At 36.8% G+C, this 18652-nt stretch overlaps 2 protein-coding genes across 6 annotated transcripts in view; one reads left to right on the forward strand and one right to left on the reverse strand.

Annotated features, from left to right (window-relative positions):
* AASDHPPT (aminoadipate-semialdehyde dehydrogenase-phosphopantetheinyl transferase) overlaps nt 1-196 on the reverse strand; it is a 29797-nt gene extending 29601 nt beyond the window's left edge. Inside the window, exon 1 of the mRNA XM_065678674.1 lies at nt 118-196. The gene's annotated coding sequence lies outside the window, so the exon portion shown is untranslated. The remainder of the gene's footprint in view (nt 1-117) is intronic.
* KBTBD3 (kelch repeat and BTB domain containing 3) lies at nt 5-17257 on the forward strand. 5 transcript variants are annotated; one of them, XM_065678669.1, is made up of 5 exons: nt 339-381; nt 4440-4570; nt 7218-7563; nt 8733-8980; nt 11651-17257. In XM_065678669.1, exons 3-5 carry the CDS (start codon nt 7483-7485, stop codon nt 13269-13271), a joined length of 1950 nt encoding a protein of 649 aa, XP_065534741.1. In that variant the 5' UTR covers nt 339-381; nt 4440-4570; nt 7218-7482; the 3' UTR covers nt 13272-17257. The 5 variants fall into 5 exon arrangements, with proteins under 5 accessions (XP_065534739.1, XP_065534740.1, XP_065534741.1 ...); XM_065678672.1 differs by having other exon boundaries at nt 8739-8980; XM_065678671.1 differs by lacking the exon at nt 4440-4570 and having other exon boundaries at nt 349-381.
* Nucleotides 17258-18652: the final 1395 nt, after the last annotated feature.

Raw genomic sequence — 18652 nt, forward strand, 5'->3', positions numbered from 1 at the left:
TCCCCTTACCCCGCCCCTCCACCGCCCTAGGGCCGCCGCGACCACCCGGCCCAAACCGTGCGTGCGCGAATGGACGGGGCGGGACTCGCGGCCGAGGGCCGGCTGCCAATGCGGTACCAACGTGCCCCGTCAGCGACGGCGAATGCGCCAGGTACCGGCGTATCAGGGGAAAGGCGGAGCCTGCGGCTCGGCTGCACCCGCGCCATCGTCAGAGAGGAACCCGCTCCGGAGGATGGGCGGGCTTCCACCCGGATTGACGGCCGGGGCAACCATTCCGAGCGCAAGAAGCGGGAGAATGACACCGGAAGAAGCCAATCTGCTGGCGCTGCTGCTGCGGAGGGTGGGCCAGAGCGGTCGGTGAGCTGCCGGTGTTGGCTGCAGGTGGGTGCGCGCCGCTCGGAGGGAGCGCTAAGGGGGGACTAGGTCGGTCGCGGACAGGCGGCAGCGCTGCGCACCACGACGTCCAGTGCCGGGCCCTGCGGGAGGAGGGCAGCCCGTTGCCTCGTCTACTCTGCCCCCCAGGATTAGTCCTCCCTTAGAATAAACGGAGCCCCAGCAGGGCGCAAGCGCGGTCTGGCTGGGCATGCGCAGTAGCGGCGCTAGGGCGCCTGCCTCCCTCTGGAGGGCGGGGAGAGGGGCGGAGTTGATGGTGGCAGCAGCTATCTGGCTCCCTGCTGGTGCTAGCCGCTATCTGGCTCTCTGCTGGCGCCGCTTGGGGCCTTAGTCATTATGGAGTGTGGCTTCCTTGTCGTTCTTGGCTGTCCCTGTTGTACGAGTCAGGGCCGTGCGGGGATAGCTTCCGTCGGGGTTGCTTCATAGCACCGTTGTTGGTTAACGGCTGACGATGACTCCCTCCCCGGTGCCGCTGGCCTTATCTTTGCTAGGAGTACATCCGTGCTCTCGCATAACCGGTCCGGGGTGGCCTCTGGCGTCCTGCGCTTATGCGGGGTGTTGGCTGGAGGAGCCGGTTGTTCCGACGGCAGATGCGTTACATCGCCCCAGCGTGGCTTCTGAAGTGTGTGTCCAAACAAAAGCCTTCTACATCCTGTGCTTTTGGTTTTGCTAAGGGCTGTAATGGTTCTCAGAGCTGGGTTCTGCCGTGCTCTTGCAGGCCATCTGTAAGTCATCAAAAGATGGTAATTTTTTTTACCCTTCGGTTTTGAAGCTAAAAATTTAGGGCCTGTTTTAAAATTTATGACCCGCCTTTTTGTTGTTTGCGTTTAGAAATACTTAAATGTTTTAAATATTCTACATTGACTGCGTACAGATAACTCAGAAATAGCAGAAATCACATTTTCAGGTATTTCTTAGAATTTTTATTTTTTTTTTGTTTTGTTTTGTGGTTTTTGTTGGTTTTTTGGGTTTTGTGGGGTTTTTTTTTTGTATTTCCACATAAGCCAGAACTGCTGTCTTTGAGCCTAAAATAAGTTTTAGTTAGAACTGAGCATAGGTTGGTGTTTACAAAGTATTTTAAACATGAAAGTAACATTTGGTGTAAAAAATAAATGTTGCAGCAAGGAATCAGAAGTGTAATTCACTTACTTTTAAATATGGCTCCCATTTTTCTTTGTGACTTGGTCAAGCAAGGGATGGGTACATACTCTCTTATGCATAACCCAAAGACAGAGACTAAACTGGCAGAAGGAGAAGATCTGGCACAGTCAACACAAAATCTCAAAAAAAAAAACCAACCAATGAACCCCCAGGAAAATGTTACTCACCACTCTCAAACTGTAGCTGAGGCTTAAATTGCAAGCATTGTATCCTGCACACTTTGAAGAGGAAACTGTGGCCATGTATATATTCAGTTGCTGATATGTGATCACAGTAATTCAATGTGGATCTTATCCTAGTTCTAGAAAAACCCTCAGGTTTCATTAATAGATTTGACTTGTCCATTCTTTCTACTTAGACTGTAAGCATGTAGCAGTTTTTTTCACTAGCAGATTTTTTAATGTACATCATGTGTGAGTGCAAACTGAGATTAAAGATGCACTAATACATAATTATGAATATATTCAAGATAAAATCATTTTTATTACAAGTAAAACATGCTATGATAATAACCTATGCTAAATTATAAGTATGCTCAATATTGCATTTGTGCTTTGAAAAAAAAAAAACACGTTAATCACATACAGAAATGACGGACTACAGAACTCAGTAAAAGCAGTAATTTACTCTTCCCAAAAGTGCAATTATTATTTTTGTCAGAATTAGAAGTACAGCATGGTGGTTCAATTCTTTTTTTCCCTGAAAATTAAAATTACAGTTCTTGAACTTTTTTAGCTAAGAAAATAATTTCCAAAGGATCTTGATGAGTTCAAGAAATACAGCTTTAGGATAAATTCCAGGCAGTTTGAGTTATCCTAAATGATTATCTTCTTTATCTTAGTGGATTCATGTGTTTGTGAGAAGATACACAGTTAAAGATCACTGCTTCCAAAGAGGAAATCTTTCACTTTTGGGATGCTTCCAGGAATTGGAGCAGTTTCACTGCTTCCTACTGGTACCATGCTGGGTTTTTTTCCATGCTGTTTGGTTGGTTTTGTTTTTTTTTCAATTACTTCTAAGGAACGCAAAGCTTTAAAGTCTCTGTGTCACCCTTGCTTCCTACAATACTGTCTCACATGTATTATTGATAAATGCCACTTTTGTGGATTAAATGTCTCAAAATGTCAATTGCATCTTTTATGGTTGTCTAAAAATGATTGACTGGATATTCATTTTCTTTGAAGTTCAGTTAGTTATGAAAAAGCTGTGGGATTCAGTTGCATTGAAATTTACAGACAGGAACCTGGAATTCTGTTGCTGTCTGTTTTCAATCTTAAAACAGTATATTTTAATTATATTTCAATCCACTCTTGTCTTTTTAGTTGGCAATTTAAAGTGTCACCAAATTAAAACTGTCACCAAACCCTTTATATATCTGTTCCACTCATATTCATATTGCTGAGTATTAAATTAGGTGCTTTTAAATTAGATGTGTAGTGGAGAGTGGTGTCTTTAAAAATTATTAATAAATTACTAATTTCTCCCCTGTTTGAATAGACAGAGTAGAAATAGCAAATCATCTTGATGAGTATATAGTAGACTTTAATTCTATAATAATTGGTTTTAATATTAGACTTTTTAAATGCTGATCTTGGCCTTTTCAAAACTGCATTAGCTACAGTTACATTTTGTTTGGAAAAAAACCCCAACTTAAAATCTTCTCTAAAGAAATGTATTCAATTTCTGTATCTTCGTTGGGCTTTCTTCGTTTCTTCTTAATTCTTTCTTCCTAGGTACATAAAGTATGCTGTAAAATACCAGCATTTAAGATTTTTTTTTTTTTTTTTTTAATCCTGCTGCTTAGTAAGTTATACTATTCAAGTTGGGAGAAAGTTGAGTTACAAAGGTAATGTTCTCTTGAAGAACAATTTGTAACTCAACCTTCTCCCAACTTGAATAGTATATCTTACTAAGCAGCAGGATTTATAAGAATTAATATTCTTTTTGTTGGTGAGTTATATTGTGTTTTGAGATAAAGCAGATAGATTGCTTTACAATTGTAAAGTACCAAATAAAGGTTGAGTTTAGACTGGTTTTGCCAGCTGTGTTGGTAGAGGAGAGAACATGTACACACAGAATGTTATTTGTGCTGTTTGAATGCATACATGCCTCATGTGAGATTGGTGTCTATTGTGCTGTGAACGCTCCCAGGCTTCAATCTCATTAAAAGGGTTTGGTCATGTTTATTGGCAGACAGGCTTGGCCCTAACATGCTTTTGCTGACAAAATCTTAACTTCCCTACACACCATACTAAGGTACGCTCAGTACTTTCATAAGACTACATCCCTATGGCTGTTACAAAGTCACACATTTGTATATACATTTTTATTGCTATTACAAAATGATCAAAACAGTTTGGTGTAAGTCTTCTCCAGTGTCATTCTGTACCCTTTGTCCTCATCTGGGTGTTCATGCTCCATTATTACACAGGCTGTTGGCCTTCCTTGTTGAGTAATTTTGCTCTGTTATTCACTTAGAATTAATTGCACATCTGATACCATTTTCAACTTCATTAGCATATTTAAACTTCCATAACCATTTTATCTGTCAGTTGCAGCACTAAGGCTGTTTTGACTGTTGGTTTAGCAAAATCTTTTCAGCAAAAGTCTTTAGGAATATATGTACTTTATATGAGTATGTTTTGATTGATGCTCTGGTGAGAATTACCATAGACCCTGCACAAATAGAAGTTTGTGCTCAAAGTTCCCTCCACAGTTCTGTTTGCTTTGTTATCTCAAATCTGGTAGAATGGATGTGAACATCATTTCTAGGAATCATATTGCAGTGGTTATGATTTTTGTGTGTGCCTGTTGAGATATTCTGAAAATGGCTGTCCTGGATGTTTTTGGATTCCTGTATGTTTAACAGTATGCTGTGTTTACAGTCTTTTAGTGTAGTATCTGAGATTCAACAAATATGAATTTGATACTCAAAAGGGCTGCTGGACTTTCTGAAGGATAAGGATAACTATAAACAAATAAAGTACACATTTCAACTTCATCCACACACAGAACTGTAAGTACATCTAAGAAGGGTTGTTTATAGTGCCAACTGTTGATGGTGCCAAAAGAAAATCTTTATAAATACATTATGTCTTGTAACTGTCTTTGGAAAGGGAGTATTAGCATTGGTGAAGTAAAATTCCTCTAGAAATACAGTGAATGGTTTTGGCAGCTCTTTGTTTGGTATCTAAGTATTAAGGTCAGTTAAACATTTTCTTGGAGCTTTTTAATAATATCTTAGTTACTACTAAAAGGAATGTGTGTCTGTCTCATTTTTCAACTATGTGCTTATCAGACTTTTCAATGTTACCTGGCATCTAGGTCAATGAGCTCATTATGTTTTAGGCTGCTCCATCCCTTATCACCTAGGGAAAAGGACAGTGTTAAAACAGAGGAGTCTTGTGAACGGCACAACTAATGAGGTCTGGGTCCTTATTAATGGACTTTGTGATAGACCAGAAGAATGTTCTTATTCTCAGAGCTCCCAGGCGGTCCCTTGTTCATCCCCTGTAATGACCAAAATCAGCTTACCATCCCCAAACTCCTTCTCTTCAAGTGCTAGTTGCTTTATGGCCCTACATAGGCTGGCCATTTCTTGCCACTTAACTGTCAAGTGTGCAAAATGCCTTGTCCCTCAAATGGAGATCTGCACAGATAGCTATGAGAGGTATACATATCTCCCCAAACATGTATTATGTGGGGTGTACCTTGTAAGTATAATGGCCAACGGGCCACTTTTTTGATATGACTTTCAAGCAGAAAAACAGGGGAAATGCATTAACATTAGGGGGGTGGGGAAGGGGGAGGGTTTAGAGATTTGTGTTGGTGTGGGTTTTTTTTAAACCAGTCTAATAGTTAACTGGGTGTTTAGCAGTATAAGATGTATAAATGTTCAGTATATGAGCAGAGTTTTGTCAAGTGATAGGGTTGCTTGAATTTGGTCATATCAGAGAACACATCTGATCTCACACAAGAAATACCCAGTCACATACACTAGTACACAGGGTCTGATGCATCATGTTATAGATGCTTGAAGGTTGGTTGTGTGACAGGCACCCAGTGGGTCAGATGATGGACAAGGGCTTAGGAATACAGCCTTTGCCTGCCATGATAAGAAGCTGTATGGCACACAGCCATATGTTATGAAACAAAAGTAGGAAATCCCAACTCCAGTGAGCTATGCAGTGGAGTTTGGTTCTTGGTAATCCATATAAGAGACAGACTGTAACTGGAATCCTATGGGAGTAAGTGGAGCAAATACAAGGAAGGTCATTCCCCAGCGTTCCTGAGCTCCAGACCTACTCAACATACATCTGCACCCACTGTGTTTTCTACCCTTTTGTCAGCAACTTCATCAAATATTTATAAATATAACTATTGATTAATTCATATGGCTTTATAGAAGAAAAAAACCAATTAGCATGAAATAATTATAAATGATTGTTGGCCTTGCTTAACACACCAAGTTTTCACTGAATTGTTAAGATATTTTGGCGGGCTCCAAAATCATCAACAGATCCAGTAAAGTGGAAACTTAGTACCAAAAATATCAAACAGGGGTTGGCTAGAAGGCAGATGAGAACTGAATTTTTTTAAATTTATTTTTTTAATGGAGTGGAGGGTAAATTAGGCTAAGCCATAGCACAGTATTCATTAGTATCTTCCTTAATGATGGACAGAAATATTAGAGGTACACTGCTGAAATTTGCTTTTAATAAAAAATAAGAAGACACTGCTATTACAGATTAGGACTGCATTGGATGAGCTGCAAGCTGGAGTAGCGAGACAGTCCTGAGATCTTAACTGTAATGCCATACAACAAATTTGGTATCTGTGAAAGAAAAATGAAATCATATGAGTGGATGAAGAGAAAACTGCAAGAAATAATAAGGAAAACAAAAATTCAGTCTTATAAATGGATCTTAGAAAGTTTGACAGTTGTTCATTTCAATAAAAGTTGAGAGAGGATATCGACACTCTTGATAATTAGAAAAGTGACAAAATATACAGACTAAATATACAAAGGAAAATTAAGTCAAATGCAGTTTTGACAGAAGAACAGGTCTATGTAAGCATTAATAAATTGATTGTGTAATTAAAAGATTTGCAGTCTTGGCACCAATGTACTGGGATAGTCTCTGTGGAAATACAAGAAAACTCGCTGAAACATAGATTGCTTTTATGAAAGTGATTATATGATGTCTTTGACTAAACTAGCAGAGATGGACTTGATGACAATGTGTTTCTTGTTCAAAGAAGAATATTAGTGAAATTGGTAATTTTGCTAATAAAAACCAAGTTGTAGCTTGGAGCTTGCTAAAGAAATTACATTTAAAAGGAGAAAAACACCTACTATCTATTATCAATTGCAGATTTTTGTGAAAAGGTTTAAGTTTCCTTTAGAAATGTTACTTTACATGATGCCAAATAAACTCTGAAATTCAGTCACTTTTTTTTTAAAGTTCATTCAAACACAGGAAACTAATTGTACTGAAACAACTCTGCTTTTAAAGATTCATCCTTTTGAGGAACAGGCTTTTAAATTCATAAGAAAAGGGTATTCTATAGAATTCTGACATACTTTATGATTTATGGAGTTGGGTTTATGAGGCCATACATTATCAGAATAAATGGTGGTCTTGTTCTTCTGTATTTCCTAGTTCCTCAGGCTTAGAATGGAAAGAGTGAATACATGAGATTGTCGGGCCATGGGAAAGAGAAGATGCGTGCTCCAAGGGTGCCAGTGCTGGCAGCAAGATCAATGGATCTCTTCTATTCCAGGAGACATGGAGGTCTATTTGTGGTTGGAGTAACCTGACTAGATAAAGTATAGATCAGTCTGCTTATGAAAATACCTCCCATGAAGAAGACTGCCTGATGGCTTAGTTTCCTCTGAATGAATCATGTTATCAGATAAACCTTTCCATGAAATTAAAATCCAAACCCAGTATTTTTCTGGTTTCTGGGTTTCCTTGGAAATTTTTATCCCCTTCTTTGTCAATTCAGGTGGGCCATTATCTGTTGCTAATTTTAAGTGGAATTGTGAAAGCAAAATCCTGCAATAGAAAAACCTTTGAGTGTTTCCTTAAGCTTTAAAATAGGCAAGCTTGAAATCTGCAGTAAGGGCAGTTAATGCATCTGTAGGAGTATAAAAACTTCTTTAAATAGGTGTAAAAAAAATTATGCTCACATGTGAAGTTTGGTGGTGGTGGTTTTTTTTATGTTGGCAGAGTGGAGTAAAATATTTTTATTATAAAAAAATAAGAGAAGGCCAACTTACCATACAAGCAATGCACTTCAGGATAGGGATTTTCACCAGAAAAACGTGTCTGCTGAAAGGGATATTGCAATGTCTTAAACGGTTCTGAAGCCAGTTAGTTTATGCCACTGTAAATGAAGTTCACTGTGTGCAGCGTAAGCTATATGCAAACATACAGCTTCCTAGCAGGACTAGAGGTAAAAGATAAAATCAGTACCAATCGACTGAACGCTCAAATTTCCTCTGTCACCAAAGCATCTCTAAATGAGCCTGTTTTGTCAGCCCTTGCAATGATTAGGCCAGGCTCTCAGTGTTTGTATTCTGTTATTTTGGTCTGGAGTACCTAATGGGAATTTACTTAGAATGCAGTATAGTAGCCTGTATCTCCCTTCCACTGTAAACTGTAGAAAGACCATTGGTCTGCTTTGAGCTTGGGGGTCTGTAGTATACAGATGAACCTTCTGGAATCTAAAAATATGTAACAAATATTTCATTTCCATCTTCATTTTACATGAAACTGTAAGAGTTTGGGGGTTTTTGAGAGTAAGCCTAGAACTAGTCTTTCTCTTCAATAACCATTAAAAACTTTAACATGTGCTGGATGTGCTTCCTGGGGACTTTATTGAAAAAATTCCTACAGGTGGGTACTATTTGTAGAATTGTTCTTTGATGTATGTCAGCTATTTTACTTTTCAAAGTATTATATATATATATATATTTTGCAAAGTAGAAGTAGTATTATCAAATCAAATTAAGCATAAAAGTAACTTATAACCCAAATTTATAACTGTGCATAGGACTTACAAGCCAGATTCAATGCTGGGAATTTGTTTGGTTTATGGTATATTGATTTTTAATTTTTATTTTTTTAAATAGTGTAAAACTGTAGAATCAAATACTTATCTTTCCATTTCAGTTTCAGGAACAGATTGAAGAAACCATGGCCAATCAACGGGATTACATTAGCAGACCTATTTGCAATGGAATTTCTGTTCCTGAAAACAAAATCAATTCCTTAGTGGCTGAAGGTCATGGACAACAAATTCTAAAAGTACTACAAAAGTTCAGAGAACAAAATATATTTTTTGACTTTAAAATTCTTGTGAAAGATGAAATAATTCCTTGTCATCGTTGTGTACTGGCAGCGTGCAGTGATTTTTTCAGGTAAACCTAATTTTGGCATGAGTTTTCAGAAAATGGATTGTAAATTCTCTGGGAGGGAAGGAAGGAATATAATTACAAAAATTAAAAAAGAAATCATCAGCTGAATATATGTCTGCAGAGTTTTGAGGAAAGCATTCAAACATTTTAAGGATAGGGAAAGAAAAAACCAACAAAAAAGTGTTAGATGCCTAACCATACCCCAAATATGTCTGTTTTTATTTCCAAAGTGACACAAGGTCTCTATGAATCTGAGATTCATATGTATTTCAGACTCTGAAATACAAATGTCAAACCATGAATTCATGGTTACGCTGTTAGGTAGAATTGACACAAGTTGTGTACCTTTAAGACATACCTGTTGCCTGTATCTGTACTTAAAGATCTCCAAGGGTATTGCTTGACTTTGTATGTGACAGTCTACATACTTTGACACATTTGTATTGTGAAACATAACAGGTTAATTACAAGTACATCTTGCATTGAGCAATTTTGGATAAATGGTACACGGTTTGGAAAGGTGCTGGGTTTTGTTTGCCTAAGCACAGTATTTTGTTCATAGTTTGTCTTCAGAGGTATTTAAATATATATTTTTTCTAAACTATAGATATCAGCCTTTCAGCATGAAATGGATCTGTGACCTTCCTTCTGGTGCTTAAAGCTATGCATTTTTAAAGGGCAGACAGACCATTCACGTATACACCAATTTATGAAGAGCCTTAGTAAGACTCAAACTTGTGATTTCACCCTGAAAGTGTGTTTCCAAATACACCATTTACTAAAACACAAAGCTAAGATGCTCTAACAATAAAAAAAATGGGCTCCTAGAAATAAGTTAATGCCCTTGATTCAAGTTGCCCATACGTAGGTGACAAATGCTATTTTCAAATGTCCTGGAGCATCCCACAGTCTGTGGGAGTCTGTCACATATGGCAGAGTATACAGGCTAGACGTGTTCTTAGGACTGCTGAAAAAAGAAGAAATGCCAATGAAATAAGCTATTTCTCCACTGTAGCAGCAGATTTGTTTTTTCTCTGACACACAACTTCTAGCGTTTCAAGTGTTTACAGCTTGACAGCACAGAGATGCTCTGATATAAAGAAATTTTCCAGTAGAAAGGTAGAAATTCATGAATTCTCCTCTATTACCTTCAGGGAATAAAAAGGACCTAAGTCCACTAGACAAATTTTTAAATGAAACACCTTTGTTTTCCTTGGTCTTTGAACTTCTCCTAGTTTTGCTTTCATTGTGTAAACCCAAGATTCAGCAACATTTTGCTCCCTCCTTGTTAGCTTTTGGAACCAAAGCCTCTGCCCACATTGCTCTCCTTCTACTAGAATTGTTCAGTTGCTATTTTATACTGTAATTAGAGATGTGTATCACAGCTCTTGGGTTAATAAGGAAAAGATACTAATGATTGTCATTTAGTACACACAAAGATCTTTGGGACAAAAGTGTCTTATTGCAATTCTGTGTTCTTGTTCAGGAGGTCAGACAAGTTCATGCTTTACCTAATGTTCACTTCCCAAAAAGTATGCTATACAAAGTGATTTTTTTTTTTTCTTTTCTCTTTAGCTTGATAAAAGTATGGGATTTTAAAAATCACATACTATGCAAATACTAATTGTATACCTGAACTATGATGTAATACCTCTTTTTTAATAGGAACTATCTATGATATATTAATAATCCAGATTATACACTTAGTATTTGGTGATTTATCTAAATCTTTCTCCACTATCATTCTTTGTCAAACTCAGAACCTGTTGCTATCCCAGCGTGATGCTTAGACTCTGAGAGGGTAGGGCAAGTGATGTTGCAGCACGATTCTGTTGCCAGCACTTCCTGGCTTGAAAAACTAATTATCTTGCCATGTTATATTGTGTGAAATAAATATTATTAGTATTTATCTAATATTTATTCTTATTATATTTAGTAATGATCAAAGTTGTAATCAAATTTGCACAAGTCTACTGATCAATAGCTTGTTCCAATGTTTCAACCATCGTCCTTCTATTCAGTCATAATCTACTTTCTGCACAAGTTTCACTGCGTCATGAAAGCCTATGTCAAAACCGCTTTTTTTTTTCCCTGACATCTCCCTGTATCCATACATCTATCTGTCAACTCTAAAGCAGGAATTAAGTTTCCTTACATTTTTTTCTCCTCTTTCACCTTCACCTACTTTCATTACTTAGGAATGCCCCCATCACCTACCCAGCCATTTGCTCAGCCTGCAATCTGGAAGGCCTTTTTTTCGCTTAATTTCCTGTATTCATCTACAGTGTGTGACCTAAATCAGGGGGCTTTTCTACTATATATTTTTTAAATCAGCCTTTCTTTCTTAAGCTGTTGAAACTGATGATGCCCAAACAATTCCACGTTTTCTCTCATAGAGAGCTGCAGACTTCATCACACTCTGTGAAAGCCCATACAAACCACAGGTGCTGCTATCATTTTCTGAGCAATCACTTTGAATATGTTCTTATCATCACACCTTTTTTCTTCAACCATATCAAGCAAATAATGCATTACTCTCACTTAGAACTGCTGCATTTTAGACCTATACAGCCTGCCTTATACACTCGATTGTCTCCTTCCTCTCACACCAATGTTCTCTGCTGTTTGCTCGATCTTTAATTTGTGCATATATCTTCTCTATTTTATCCACAGAGCCATGTTTGAAGTTAATATGAAAGAACGAGATGATGGCAATGTTACTATTAGTAATCTATCACCCAAGGCAGTGAAAGCCTTTCTTGATTATGCTTACACAGGAAAAACAGAGATAACGAATGAGAATGTAGAAATGCTCTTCCAACTATCATCATTTCTTCAGGTTTCACTCCTTTCCAAAGCTTGCAGTGACTTTCTAATAAAAAGTATCGATCTTGTGAATTGCTTACAGTTGCTTTCTCTATCAGAAAGTTATGGTTCCGTCCGCTTATTTGATCATGCACTAGATTTTGTACAGCACCACTTCTCCTTGCTGCTCAGATCAAGCGATTTTTTGGAGATGAATTTTGAGATACTACAAAAATGTCTCGAGGCTGATGAACTAAATGTTCCGGAGGAAGAATCGGTTTTGAAAGCAGTCCTTCAGTGGACCAAACACAACGTTGAAACACGACAGAAATATCTGCCTAATCTGATTAAAAAAGTGAGACTGCACCAGTTACCTGAAAAGACTTTGCAGGACTTCCTACATTCTGAAGAACACTTACTTAAGAGTGCTAATTGCTCAGTAATAATCAATGATGCAGTTAAAAGTGTTCAGAACTTTAGCGGACTGTTTCCAGATGCACGTCCTTCCACAACAGAAAAATACATATTTGTTCATAAAACTGATGAAGATGGAGAAAACAGACATACATTTTGCTACAACATCAAAACAGATAAATGGAAAGAACTACCACATACTCACATGATTGATCTTCCAGGGTCAAGCTTATCTAGTTATGGAGAAAAAATATTTATAACTGGAGGATGCAAAGGGAATTGTTATAGGACTGTCAGGCTTCATATTGCTGAACCATTTCATGATGCCACTGACCAAACCTGGTGCTACTGCCCAGTCAGTAATGAGTTCTCCATAGTGTCAGCTATGAAAAAACCAAGGACAATGCACACATCTGTTGTAACCTTAAATCAGCTGTTTGTAATAGGTGGAAAGACCAGAGGAGCTCAAGAAACCCGAAGCCTTTTGGATGTAGAATCATATAACCCTCTTTCCAAAGACTGGAAATCTGTAAGCCAATTACCAAGAGGTATCTACTATCCAGAAGCAAGCGCATGTCAGAATATAATTTACGTCCTTGGCTCAGAAGTAGAGATTACTGATGCCTTCAATCCATCTCTTGACTGTTTCTTTAAGTATAATGCTATGACTGATCAGTGGTCTGAGCTTGTAGCAGAGTTTGGGCAGTTTTTCCACGCAACTCTAATCAAAGCCGTTCCAGTAAACTGTACATTGTACATATGTGATCTCTCCACCTACAAAGTCTACAGCTTTTGCCCAGAAACCTGTGTTTGGAAAGGGGAAGGATCTTTTGAATGTGCTGGCTTTAATGCAGGAGCAGTTGGAACAGAAGACAAAATTTACATATTAGGTGGTGATTATGCTCCAGAAGAAATCACAGATGAAGTTCAAGTCTACCATAGTAGTAGGTCTGAGTGGGAAGAAGTTTCACCAATGCCAAGAGCCTTAACTGAGTTTTACTGTCAGGTTATTCAGTTTAATAAATACAGGGACCCCTGGTCATCAGTATTAACAATTTGCTCTGGAGAATTTTGAAACTCCTGAGTCAAAAGAATCTATTTAAATGCACAAGTTTTAGAACAGATTTTTAGGTATTAATTTACAGATGGAAAAATATGTACTATTTTATTTAAATCTTAAGTTTAAACTGTATGCTATAGAATTGCTTTTGGAAGAGTCCGTTGTCATTCATGCTAGTCAATATATATAAAGTATTAATTTTATATGCAAGTCTTCTCTGTAATTATCTGAATAATTTGCAGAATTATATTACTTTTCAAAAAAGCATAGTCATGAGGAATTCATTGTGTAATATGTGCCATTATTTCTGTAATATTCACAGTTGTCCCAGTAGACAAATTGCTGAGTGAGAAAACTGACTGTGATACTGTTTTCCCTATGTAACTGAAGTTTAAAAGAAATTTACATTAGTGGTGTTTTAGTTAGGGGTTTTATATTCATGAATATATGCATATTCAGGAAGTCATTGTCAGCTTTATCTTATCAGAATGGCCTTAGCAAGGTCAAGAGCCAAAGTGACCTTCACAGCATAAAACCCAGGTATCTAACTTGAAGAGACTGATAATTCCTGTCATCTTAGTTCAGCTCTTCGGTTTTACCACTTTTTCTCCATCCTTGTGCCTTAGTAGTAGCTGTACTTTGTTTTCATCTCATCAAGTGTGGCGAGATAAACTTTGATAACATACTGCACAGTGGGCAAGATTTCTACAGGATGGATGATTCATGTGGTATCTTTGCTTCAGTCATGCTGTTAAGAAAAAACACTTCAGGATATTTTCTAACAGCAGTCTTCCATCTCTGAAGTCTCCAGTGCTAGCTACTGAGCAGCCACTACACTGCTTACAGCAGCAAGCTGTATATAAACTTCAGTTGGTTGCTTTGGTTACCTATGGGAAAAGTTTGTATCTTATGATACATCAAATACAAAGTTACCAAAGAAAAATCCCCATATTTAAAGACAAAGTAAATAGTATTTCTGAGGTGAAATAGTTTTTGGGGGTTTTTTTTAACTTCTATAGTGGTTTAAATGAATCAAAATATTTAATCTTGTACTCCATGGTAAATTTAAGTGTTAAAATAATAGTTGGTAAACACTACACAATATATTGCTTGATGAACCTTCAGTACTCATCTATTATAATGTTAAAATTGTAATGGACTTTTAGGATTAATATTAGTGTAGGCACACATCGTGAAGTAAATTTTCATACAGAGTGGGACCTACGTCTGAGAGGAGGACACTGAAATTAACTAGGTTTCTTCAATTCATCTGTAATCTCCACAGCCTGAGAAGTTTCTTTCTTACCAGCTATTTGAATAAGATATTGGAAGCCCTTATATTTCATATAAGTACTGTTTAAGCAGTAAGGTAATCTTATTCCAACAGAGTAGTTCTAAACATCTAACCATATCTTCTCTAAGCAGTTTAAAAATTAACAAAATCTAGTGAGGCATCTAAACCATCTTTCATATGGTTTGAGATGACCATGGTGAGTTCATCATCACATCACTGCTTCATGTACTTTTTGCAAAACTCAAGCTCAATATTAATGCTTAAAGCTTTATATTGCGTAGCAATATACCTCTGTTTTAAACAGTAAACAATGGAAATTTCCAATTCTGTGATAGACTATATTTATTATCAGAAACCTTTATAAATTTAGATAACTTTCACTGTAAATATTTTCATAAGGATGAAAATGAAAAGGATGCGCATTTGGAGAACATATTAATAGAGTCCTCCCACTCAATAATTTATTTGTATTAAGATATATGTCAGTTCTGTAGAAGTGAATAGCTTGTTACAGTATTTCAGGCAACGTCTACATTTATTTTGCTCTTTTCGTTGTCAGTTTCCAAATCATAACTACAGTTAGCTAAGTAACCTTTACAATCATCATACTGAAATGCAATTTTTTTTTTTTTATGTTTTTTTATATTGGAACACAACTGCTTTTTGTTAGTGCAAAGAAAATGTATTGAATAGTGTAGGAGAGATGGAGAATACTAATCCTGCTTGCTGAAGCAGGAGGGGAAAAACAGACCTACAGGAAAATAGCTTCAGCATTAATAAAGCTATCCAAAGCAGCAGAGACTTCATTAACCATTAATTATTGTGACATGTCACTTCATTGCAGTACAAGGCCTAATTCTTTGCTTGTGTTTTTGTGTTGTTTTTAGACCTGAGTAGTAGAAGTATACGATTTATGCAAAAGTAACATGTTATGCCCATAGCACAGGGGTATAAATAGCTATGCAAATTGGAAGAGGCAAGAGAATTGAGGGTTTTTTAATTGCCATTATCATGACCAAATTGCTGGGCCACATTAACAACAAATCAGTCAGAAATTCAGGTGATGCTCTTTCCAGTAAGTTTTTCCTTAGAGCAATTTTTTTTTTCTGGCAGTCTTCCAGCTACACTTGCTATGTGTAGAAGCCTCTGGCACATGACATCAGACAGATTTATGACGTATGTGGTAAATTACTCAGTATATACAGTGAAAAATAAATGAAACTTACTTTGGAAAATAGGCATGCTTCTTTAATATCCTATGCTATATTTGCACAGGAACTAATGTCAGTTCCCAGTTTGACAAATCGTTCATGGATTTCAAATGGAGTTGACCTCTCTTTACTCAGTAATCAGGAAATAACGCTGTAGTGTCAGTCACTTTATATAGCTGCTTACAGAAAAATTACTGTGAAATAGTACTAATTTTCTTCAGTTACGTAGGTAAGCCTGTATTACAGCTCTCACAGAGGAAAAAATGTCATTTTGCCACAATTCTACATACAGAGAGTTAAATCTCATAGCAGTACAGAGTGCAGAAGAAGCTGTGTTACGAAGTCATGGTTAAAAACAAGTCTTTGTGATAGAATTAAGGGCCTATGTTCCAAAATGTGATTAATTGCTAATGATGTGAGAAATCTCAGCAAAGTCAACTACACTACTCAGAAGAATATGGTTTACTTGCAATAAGTAACTGCTGTAAGTCTGGATCGGATAGATTTTTCAGGCTACACAGGTGTTATGCAGTTTCAAAAATGTCACAAAATTAGTGCAAAGCAAGTTCTTCTACATCTTTTCTGACTTTTCAAAGCTCACATTATTTTATGAAAAGGTGTCTTCCTCTAAAATACTCCAGAACTAGGTTAATGATTACCTATGTTCTCACTGAAATATAGTTAAATGTTAAAAACATACAAATTGCATGCAAAGTTATAATCCACTATTTGCACTTAAACGATGTAACCAAAACATTTCTAATAGTATTCTATGTCACGGGACACATTATAAGCATGACCAGTATAATATATACATGAAGATAATATATATTGTATGTGGTATTTTAATATCCAGTAATGATTATATTGGATAATCTTAATTTTTAACAAATGCTATGAATATTATGGCACTTTGGTAATGTTATCACACTGGTTTAGTTGTTACAATAAATATCAATTATTCAGGTGTGTATACTGATTATGTTTGCACAAACCTGATACTCTATTATTTATGTATTAATGTATTTATTTTCTAGATTCTAAATACATCTGTAGTAGTAAATCAGTTTACTGCAGTTAAAAATTCATTATATTCACAAAATGGAGTAGATCTACTGGGTCAGGTTTATTTCTGGTATTACTCCATGAAGAAAGCTGTGTATCTCCTCTGATTAGTAGTAGATAGTAGGTAAGATAGAGGCTATAGAATGTGCTGTCTGCAAGTTCATAATGTGGAGTATAATTTTAGATGTTTCTGTCTGTAGGCGACCAACAGGAGGCAGCATACGATCTATTTTAATTAAAACAGGCTGAAACTAGGGATGTATTTGACTATAGCCGAACATTATGCTCAATTTGCATTTTTTCCCTTTTAACATCCAATAAAGCATAGAGATCAGTAACATGTTGCTGCTGCCCGGGCTCTGCTGGTATGTGGAAAGTACAATGCTAGAGATGTTAATTCTTTTGTTAAATAAAAGCACTGAAGCAACTGATTCCTTCTCAGGTTTGATTTTTATTTGTGGGGTTTTTTTGTTTTTGTTTTTTTTGTCAGTTTCAAAATACAGTGAAACTACTATGCTTCCAGTGGGGTTAAGTACTTGGTTTTTCTTTCTTTTTACAACTGGAGAGCATTTTGAATGTTAGATTATAACCAAGAATGCAGTTAGCATGCATGAACATTGCAGAGGGAGTTTTTTTCTGTTATCCCTGGACCCTGTATTTGTATATCCTTTGTATATCGATTTGCTGCTCCCATATTGAATTTTATTTATTCTGCTGAAAAGTTGTAATTTTACTATTATAAAGTACTCATTTAAATTGGTATATTTTTTTAATTTAATCCTCTAGCTCAGATTGATATACAGAGGGTTTTATTAACAGTTTAAGGCTTGCAAATGATTATGTATTTATTTATAACTGAACTACTACCTAGAAGTGGCTTTAAATAAAAGATATAAGTTACTTAGTCTAAAATTTGTGTGTAAAGGGTGCAGAAATGGCATTAATACAAACTAACGGAGCCCTGTGTTGTCTTGCGTTCTTCCAGAACTTAAAATTCTGTGACCTTCAAACCTCTGTATAGATAAAACAGAGTTACAGCAATAAAAACTAACCTTCCAACACTCCAAGGCTGGACCCAGAACAGTCTCACAGCTAGCAAAAGCCATTTGGAGACATGTACAAAGCGTTCCAACAGTGTTCACAATGTTAAAATCTTATACTGAACAATGGAGGGATTCGTGGACCAAATTTGAGAGCTGTGGCTATGTAACCCTGTGCACAATCAGAAGAAAATTGCATATGTATGTTATACAGATCCAGGGAATTCACCGGACTTGTAGATTTTGTATCTGAAGCACACCATATGGTGGGGCTTTTTTGTCATCAAAAGCAAGGAAGCAGAGTCTGGATTTACTGAATAAAATACACATTAATTACACATAAATTCAAGACAGTTCACATAAATGAATGAGGTCCAAGGATTTTTGTTGGAGGAAGCTGGTATATACCAAGATGCTTCACATAATATGCTTCCTGGTTCAAATTATCCTAATGAACACCAGTCACATTGTGTGGTTTTGTACTTCACAATACAGGAAGGATATTCAATGAGGTATAATTAGCACTAGTTAATTTTGCAGACTGGAAGAGGTTCAGAGTGTTGATGACTTTCCATCATTTTTCTGCCAGTTTCCACCTGAACCTAGTTTGACCTAGCCTGCAAGACCTTTGTGGCACACTTGCATCTTATTTCTGAGCACTGCCACAATACTGGTAGTAAGGTAAATTGAAGCCTTGTTCATACCATGTGACTTAGTAAGGAATATGCCTGTCTAATACATTGCCAGCAATGAGGCACAGTCTTGCTACCCTACTTCTTACATTTT

Source organism: Lathamus discolor, chromosome 4 (assembly GCF_037157495.1).
Source record: "Lathamus discolor isolate bLatDis1 chromosome 4, bLatDis1.hap1, whole genome shotgun sequence".
NCBI lineage: Eukaryota > Metazoa > Chordata > Aves > Psittaciformes > Psittacidae > Lathamus > Lathamus discolor.

Coding starts and splice junctions, on each gene's coding strand:
- KBTBD3 (XM_065678667.1), top strand. CDS start 70: ATGGACGGGGCGGGACTCGCGGCCGAGGGCCGGCTGCCAATGCGGTAC. Junction 382..8,732: donor GCTGCCGGTGTTGGCTGCAG/GTGGGTGCGCGC, acceptor TTTCCATTTCAG/TTTCAGGAACAGATTGAAGA. Junction 8,981..11,650: donor GCGTGCAGTGATTTTTTCAG/GTAAACCTAATT, acceptor TTTTATCCACAG/AGCCATGTTTGAAGTTAATA.